The sequence below is a fragment of the Littorina saxatilis genome, unplaced genomic scaffold (genome assembly GCF_037325665.1).
Source record: "Littorina saxatilis isolate snail1 unplaced genomic scaffold, US_GU_Lsax_2.0 scaffold_965, whole genome shotgun sequence".
Taxonomy (NCBI): domain Eukaryota; kingdom Metazoa; phylum Mollusca; class Gastropoda; order Littorinimorpha; family Littorinidae; genus Littorina; species Littorina saxatilis.
This window is the reverse complement of record NW_027127903.1, coordinates 1354-10042: the sequence shown is the minus strand read 5'-3', so window position 1 is coordinate 10042 and position 8689 is coordinate 1354. Positions and strand designations below refer to the sequence as shown.

At 45.2% G+C, this 8689-nt stretch overlaps 1 protein-coding gene across 1 annotated transcript; it reads left to right on the top strand.

Moving 5' to 3' along the window:
* The first annotated feature begins 5161 nt into the window (after positions 1 to 5161).
* Positions 5162 to 6070, top strand: LOC138956264 (uncharacterized). The gene has a single exon (XM_070327666.1). The coding sequence runs from the start codon at positions 5162 to 5164 to the stop codon at positions 6068 to 6070; it is 909 nt and encodes a 302-aa protein (XP_070183767.1).
* The last annotated feature ends 2619 nt before the right edge of the window (positions 6071 to 8689 follow it).

The window sequence follows — 8689 nt, the reverse complement described above, 5'->3', positions numbered from 1 at the left end:
TCGACGCACGAGCGAGGATATGTATGTATGTGTGGGAGGGGGGGGGGGGGGCGCGGGAGATGGAAGCTTGCTGTATGTTATGTAATGTATATATTGTGTGTGATACGTGGAAATGTGATACTATTTATTTGCATGTATGATACAGGTACAAATGTGATAATTGTAGGCTTATACTAGTGATTACTGTGTGTGATACATGAAATGTGATATGAATGCTGTTTTTATATGTTATACTCTTACTTTCTCCCAAGCGCAAGACAAATTCTTCTATGAAAATTGAAGCCAATAAAATTTGAGTTGAGTTGAGTTGAGTTGAGTTTTGACGACGGCTTTTTGAAGCCGAAGTTGCGAGAATATTCGTGCAAATTCTCTTTTGCGATTGTGCGTGTGTTAGTCTACAATCACAAGGTAAACTAATACTGTGATAAAGCTTGTATTTGATGTATTTCTGTGTTTTCTGCCAATCTTTCTGGCTTGTCACGTGTTCCGGCCTCGTCGTCATTGTTTTTTGTTGTTGTCCAATACGATGATTCATTATTCAATTGAGCTTGCAACGACCAGTGCATGCCAGTTACAGCCTGTCACATATTTTGTAATACATGTCTCAGCTTATTCGAAGTCAGTTTACCAGTATATGCAGTGTTCGTTAGTGTGGACCGGTTATTGTAGGCTACCAGTTGCCGAAACTTGAAAATACCGGCCGCGGCTTTATGTATCAGAGAGCTAGTGTTGGTATCATGTCTTAAGTGTTCTGGTACCGGTGTTTTTGTTTGATTTTTTTTCCACGGTGTTATTATTTTTGTGTTGTTGACGAAGCTATCGCTGCTAGGTGCTAGGTTGCTGTGATGAAGTGTCGCGATGCCGACCGGTCACATTTTGGGACTTGTTACGCAACACCGGTTGAATGAATGGATGAATTAGTTAATGAATGAGAACGTTCTGATATTGGTACGGTAGAGCGTAAGCAAGCTGGTTAAGACGCGCTTTCATTGCTTTATTCAGAATTGCACAGACGTACTTTTTTTGTAATATAAACCGAATGTTTGAACTTTGCAAGAATTCCATTCAATGACTTTATAATGCAGCGGCGTTATCAAATTACGCTGACACAATGCACTGGCAATCCACAATGAGATTTCCTAATCTGAGCCTACACAATTCCATGCTTTTGAGCTGTAGGCTAAAGTGTTATAATGAAATTGGGTGTGCCTGGTCTCCGTGTCACATTTAATGTACACATTAGTCGGACATGAATTAAAAAAAAAAACACGCACATTTGTCTCACTTGAAGCTATTTTGAGATTAGACACGCCTGACTCCGACAAAATATGTATATTGACAACCACGCGGGGGTGGTTTAAATATAAACTGTCCAGGTATTTGCAGTTCATGTTTGTAATCAAACGTTGCTCAGCACATATGATATATACATATCACATGATATGATATGATATGATATATGTTGACAGACTGGTACTTAGGCTGTTGAGCCTTTGTCTGATCTTTTGATCAGTTGCTATCCTAGCCTAACTTTGAGCTAGGTAACCTACACGATCTTTTGACCGTGGCCTATTCTATCAACTTTTTCTTGGCTGGTGGGAATTTGTAGTGAGAGGCATACTGACATTTTGGCTATACATATATAGTCTTTCAGTGCATATGAAAGATTCAACCGATTATTAGCACTGACTGACGTTTACGCCGGTACCCTCACACTTCGCGAATTCAATGAATATCTTGTGTACTATATGGTCTGTTTTATGTATTGAAAGGATTACATTTAAAAGATACAACCTTTGACCCATGTACTTATGACTGCAGACTTTTAAATGTACTTTTTTAGGTAACAGATTATCAAGATATTCAAAATGACAATCGCTTTGCAACAACATTTGGTTATCATAATTGTATTGTATTCATTTTAGTCATTATTCCCCCCTCTGCTTCTTTACCTCTGTAAACTTGTAGGGGTAGTTATTTTTCGATAATGACCCAGCAACCAAACAAATAACGACCCAGCAACAGCCTGAATCCTCGATAGTGCAATGGGTTGAGAAGTTGTCCTGTTTCGGTACTACTTTTCGCGACTGAAAAGTTCCGAACGCTCTAACGTACGAAGTATACATCTCTGGAGCAAACAATACAAACATACCGCATTTAAATTAACAACTACAGGCCTGAACACATGAATCTCCATATAAAATCCATGAATTCGGTTGTTTTCTGAATCTAGATCTGCCGTTCATCAGAAGCAATTTCCCAAGCAAGTAACTCATACTTTGTCTAGCGACAAGAGTAGTTCCCCTTCTTTTCACTCAGTTTCTTCGACAACAGACTGCAATCCGACGGTCAGTTTTCAACAATATTTCATTTAATAAACAGATCACACGCAACCAAATGCACACATCTCATCAATTTAAACAACATAAAGCGGTTTCATACACTATTTTCCCCAGAAAACTGAACTTCATACAGTTTTTAACGTTGGAACACGGGTGCAAAAGTTCGTCTGCTAGTCCCATTTGACGAAAGAACATTATCCTAAGCCGATACCAAAACATATACAGAACACACAATATCTGCCTTTGCCGCAACAGCAGAATAACAGCATATCTGTGTACTTGATTTTAGTCCAAAATAGGAAAACTGACAAGAAGTGTTAACAGAATGGAATGATTTGCACGGAACTATACAACCGCGCATTAATCGATCGCCTGCGCAGGTTGACTGGTTGAGTGAATAGGATTCGATCAAACTTTCGCAAAAAAACTCCTCTTTTCTTTGAATAACTGAAGAAAGGAGGAATAAAGAGGTTACACACCTCGTCTCAGTTATTATTAAAAATAATGGTCTCAGTTCGCGGTCATGAAAAAGCTCGCTAAAGCTCGCATTTTTTATGATCCGCAAACTTCGACCATTATTTTTAATAATCACTGAGACTCGGCGTGTAACCTCTACTTATTCGGTCACAGCTTGGTGTGCGTCCGGAGTGTGTGTATGTGTGTGTGTGTGTGTGTGTGTGTGTGTGTGTGTGTGTGTGTGTGTGTGTGTGTGTGTTTTGTGTGTGTGTTTGTGTGTGTGTGTGTGTGTGTGTGTGTGTGTGTTTAAGCGCGCGAGCGTGCGTGTATATGTGTTTTTGTATCTGTATGTGTGTCTATGTGAGTGAGTTCCGTGTTTGTGATTGTTCATCTGCTTGTTGATATATGACTTACTTCATCACAAAAGTCCTATCACTTAGTTGTGTGTGTCTGGAATGTTATACTGGAGAAGAAAACAATAAGTCTCTTGAGTACAAACTCTTATTTACACAAATGTACTCGTTTCGTACCACAAATACTTAACAGCCCAACTGAAACCGCTGTAACCCGAAGCTCCAGGTAGATAGAAATCCATTCCAATTTGAGTGTGTGCCAAAATCTCTCAGAATGGTTTCTATACTTGTTTAGGTATAGCATTTGAAATAAACGGCGACCTTGCTACTCCCGGGTTAACAACGTATTATCCCATGGCCTGCCTCTTTTTCTCTGTTAGCTGAGGAGGTGATTATTCTGAATTATCCATCGCAACCATATGGATTACCCATCACAACCGAGTTTCGATCTCAACTGTCATTGGTCATTGTCTTTGATTTCAGAGTACAATTGAATAATTTATAGAGGTCATCTGCATATTCAGAGTTTACAGATGGATTACTTTTTTCAATATACGACTGAAATACTTTATGGTGTCAAAGTCAATATCACGTATAGGTACAGGCCTACATGTGTCAATATTGAGAAAATAAAGAATACTTCATACGATACGCACATTCTGCATGGATTTAAAGAGCGGAGTCGAGATATTTCGCTGGCTGAAGCGACTGCATGGTCAAAGGCATGTTCAACGAGTATCGCGAGTGGGATCAAGGGACGATACTCCCTAATTTTTACACAGACAGCCATCTACATAGAACCGTGAGAGAGAGAGAGAGAGAGAGAGAGAGAGAGAGAGAGAGAGAGAGAGAGAGAGAGAGAGAGAGAGAGAGAGAGAGAGAGAGCAATCAAAACACAACCCAGTCACCTGGTAGTTCGAAAACTCAATCTGAAACTGACATCGATTGTCGAAGGCATGCCTGCGGTGCATAACCGTCTCTGGAAACGTTGTCGTAGCTGGGAACCCGTTCAGATCCATTCCAACGCCAAAAACATTATCAGAAGAGTCACCATGAAGTCAAATCAAACGTTAGGTTTTCTCATTTGGTTATTTGCTTTGGATTTAAGTGTATTGCTTCGATTGATAGCTGAATCTGCTTGCAACCGTGCTGTTCAAGACTGTTCGAACTGTCGTCTGCTAGACGGGCTTGTGTGAATCAGAGTCGAGTAAACTGCGGGGTTCAGCGACAAATGAGGGAGTGGCATCAAAATGAAAAGAAGAAGAAGACGAAAAGAAGTTGGAGATACAGTTAAGATATATGGGGAAGAGAAGAGGATGTGAGGTGTTAGATGTTGCCAACCTTAGGTGTTCAAACTCAAAACCGGGACAAAGTAGAAAGCGAATGTACCGCGACCGACTCTCAGTGCCGACATACAACTTCCAAGCTGTATTGCTTAACGTCTACAACAGGCGAAGTATTGAAGCTTTAGCTCACCTAAACCCGGCGACTGAATATGTAAGTGATCCACGTGTGAAAACCGAAACAGAACAGCGCGATGACAGCCAACATTTCTATCCCCGACTGACAAACAGTAACACTGCATGCGAACTGACTTGGGTCAACGATCAAACCAGCACGGCACGAACTGAATTTGTTGCGCTGCCATTATTGTGCGCAATTCTGGTAAAAATATAAACCCGGTGTGACGGTATTCGGTACCTCTCGGGTCGTGTCGGTCGAACTCGGTCGGTCATGTGATGGGGCGCGCATGTGCAACGGTGCCTTTCCGCCCACTACTCGCTTCGCTCTCTGGCATGCACGCGGGACACTGATTAGGCATGGCTTACCGCATCGACCTTGTATTGTTGTCATCTGTAGCAGTTTGCTAGACAAGTAAACCAGATGAACGTACCTGATGTGAGTGTTGTTTATGTACGCTCGGAACACGACATGGTGGCAGCGGTGGGATTCTTTACCCAACCGTGAGTTTTGAAATAGTCGAGCATAGTCGTACGGAAGAAGAAGAGCATGCCATTCAAACCGCCTGAACCACTCGACTTTGGGAGGCCCGACCAGTGGCTCACGTGGCGTAAGCGTTTCGAACGCTACAGGGTTGCTTCTAAACTAGACAAAGAACAATTTTCAGTCCAGGTCAGTTCCTTAATCTATGCTATGGGCATACAAGCCGAACAGATCTACGAACAGTTCGAATATGACGAGGACAATGACGAAGCAAAACTGGAGGACGTACTGAAGTTATTTGACACGCACTTCGTTCCACAAAAGAACGTCATACACGTTCGAGCTGTCTTCAACACCAGAAGCCAACACAGCGGCGAGCAAATCGAACCTTACGTCAGAGCCCTGTACGAACTTTCTGAGCACGCAGATTTTCATAACCGCGACGAAGCCATTCGCGACAGGTTCGTCCTTGGTGTGAACGACCGAGAACTCTCAGAACAGTTACAAATGCAAGCAGACCTGAATTTGCAAGACGCCATTAAGCAAGCCAGGCAGTACGAGCAAGTCAAGAGACAGCTGTCTGAGCAACGTTCCAGTGTTGACGCTGTACACACCGGTACGCAGCGATTCAACAGACGCCCTCGCGGCGGTGCAGGTGCAGCAGGTACCAGCTGTGACAGTGGCAGCAGCGGTCCAGCAACCAAGCACGCCGGTTCCAGGGGTGGATTTCGTCATCCGCGTGGTGGCGGTCGTCGCTTTCCTCAGGAGGGGAGAAGTGACGCATCATGTTCACGCTGCGGACGTGGACAACACAAGAAAGACAGTGACTGTCCAGCAAAAGGGAAGCAGTGTCACGGCTGTGGCAGGTACGGACATTACTTTTCTTGTTGCCGTTCCAAGCAAGTCAACGCTGTCGACGCAGAAGAAGTGTACTACATGGGTGTCGTACACAAGCAGGGAGCTGAACCAGCATAGTACACTGACCTATTATTTGGACGTCGCAAGATCAAGTTCAAGATCGACACAGGTGCAGATGTGACCATCATTTCCAAATCCCTCTACCTGACCCTTGTCCCGTGTCCCAAACTTATCCCCACCTGTGCAGTCATGCACAGCGCAGGCGGACAGATATCCTGCATAGGATTCTTTAGGGACACTACCTACATCAACGGTCAAGAGTTTCACCTGGATATCTATGTCGTCGACAGCAAGACAGAGAGCTTATTAAGCAGAGAAGCCTGTAAACGCATGGGACTTGTCCAACGTCTCGACAGCATACAGCCAGCGTTCGGTGAGTTGGACCAGCAACCAGTCAATTGCCCACCGGCAAAGATCGTCTTGAAAGAGAACAGCCAGCCCTACAGTCTGCACACAGCTCGGAGAGTACCCATACCTTTGATGAAGAAGGTAGAAGAAGAACTGGAAAGGATGAAGAAGGCCGGAATTATTGAGGAAATAACCGAGCCTACAGATTGGTGTTCTCCGATGGTGCCAGTTTTGAAGAAATCTGGAGCGGTCCGGATCTGCACGGACTTGAAAAAGCTGAACCTGTCAGTCAAGAGGGAGAGGTACCCGATTCCGACTCTCGACGACATTTTGCATCGACTCAAAGGAGCGAAGATTTTCAGCAAGCTGGACGCAACGTCGGGGTTTTATCAAATTCCTCTCGACCCAGAAACTGCCAAGTACACAACCTTCATCACGCCATTCGGAAGGTACTACTACAAAAGACTTCCGTTCGGAATATCCTCCGCTCCCGAGATTTTCCAACGTACGATGGAGATGATCCTGAAGGGAGAAGAAAACACGATCTGTTTCTTCGATGACGTTCTCATCTACAGCAACTCAGATGAAGAACACGAGCAGCATCTTGAGAGCTCCATGAAGAAGATTGTCGAGGCCGGGCTCAAGCTCAACAAGGAAAAATGCAGCTTCAAGCAGTCAGAGATCGAGTTCCTTGGTCACGTGATCAACGCCGACGGAATCAGACCAGACAAGAAGAAGATTGATGCCATCATCAACATGCCTGACCCGACCAACGTCACAGAACTGAGAAGAATTCTGGGCATGATGAACTTTCTGGGACGATTTCTGCCAAACTTGTCGTCAGTCTTGAAGCCTGTCACCGAGTTGCTGGAGAAAGACAAGGCGTGGAACTGGGGACAGCCACAGACACTTGCGTTTTCAAAAGCGAAAGAGCTCCTGACGGCAGCTCCTACCCTCGCTTACTTCGACTTGACTAAGCCGACAACGGTCAGTGCCGACGCGAGCAGCTACGGTATTGGCGGCGTACTCCTGCAGCAGCATGGGGAGAAGATGAAGCCAGTCGCTTTCTGCTCAAGAACTCTGACATCAACGGAACAAGGGTATGCCCAGATTGAGAAGGAATGTCTAGCTGCTGTGTGGGCGTGCGAAAAGTTCGAACGTTATCTGATCGGTCTGGAGAAATTTACGCTCGAAACCGACCACAAGCCGCTCATTCCTCTCATCAACACCAAAGATTTGGACGAAACGCCCATCAGATGTCAGCGGATGCTGATGAGACTGATGCGATTCAGCTTGACAGCAAGTTATTCACCAGGCAAGACACTTGTGGTGGCTGACGCCTTGTCGAGAAGTCCTCAGTCGCCTGTCCAAGAGGGGAGAGAAGAGACATCGGAAGACAGAGCCGATGTTGCCACACTACTGGCGGAAGATGTGGAAGCTCACGTCGACGCTGTCCAATCTTCATGGCCGGTTTCAGACAAAAGACTCGACGAGATAGCAGCATTGAGTCAGCAAGATCCTGTCATCAAAGCAGCTCTACACTACACGGCCAACGGTTGGCCCAGGTACGTCACTGACGTAGAGCCAGCTCTGAAAGACTACTACGCATTCAGAGGGGAGTTCAGCATACATCGAGGTCTTCTCGTCAGAGGCGTCCGGATCGTCATTCCGCAGGTCTTGAGAGAAGAAATGCTGAACCGGATTCACGAAGGCCATCTCGGGATAACCAAATGTCGAGAAAGAGCAAAGTCGACAGTTTGGTGGCCAGGCATCAACGAAAACATCAAGCAAAGAGTGTCAGCATGTCAACACTGCGAAGAGAAGCAGCCATCCCAAAGAAGTGAGCCACTTATGACAACAGAACTCCCAGACAGACCATTCCAGATGGTTGCTGCAGACTTGTGTGACTTCAAGGGACAGAGTTATCTTGTTCTGATTGACTATTATTCAAGATATCTTGAAATCGCTCATCTTCCGAGAGAGACATCTGAAGTCGTCATTGGACGGATGAAGAACATCTTCGCACACCACGGAATACCAGACGTCGTCGTCACGGACAACGGTTCTCAGTTCACGTCAACAGAGTTCCAGAGCTTCGCAGCAGCATGGAAGTTTACTCACTCGACTAGCAGTCCATACTTTCCTCAGTCGAATGGAGAAGCCGAGCGAGCAGTACAAGAGGCCAAGAAGATTCTCGCTCAAGAAGACCCGTTCTTAGCCCTACTCAGTCACCGGGCTACACCTACGACGCCAACAGGAACGAGTCCAGCGGAGCTAGCACTCGGAAGAAAGATGCGAACGACGCTCCCTACTCTCGCAAGCAATCTC

Coding starts and splice junctions, on each gene's coding strand:
- LOC138956264 (XM_070327666.1), top strand. CDS start 5,162: ATGCCATTCAAACCGCCTGAACCACTCGACTTTGGGAGGCCCGACCAG.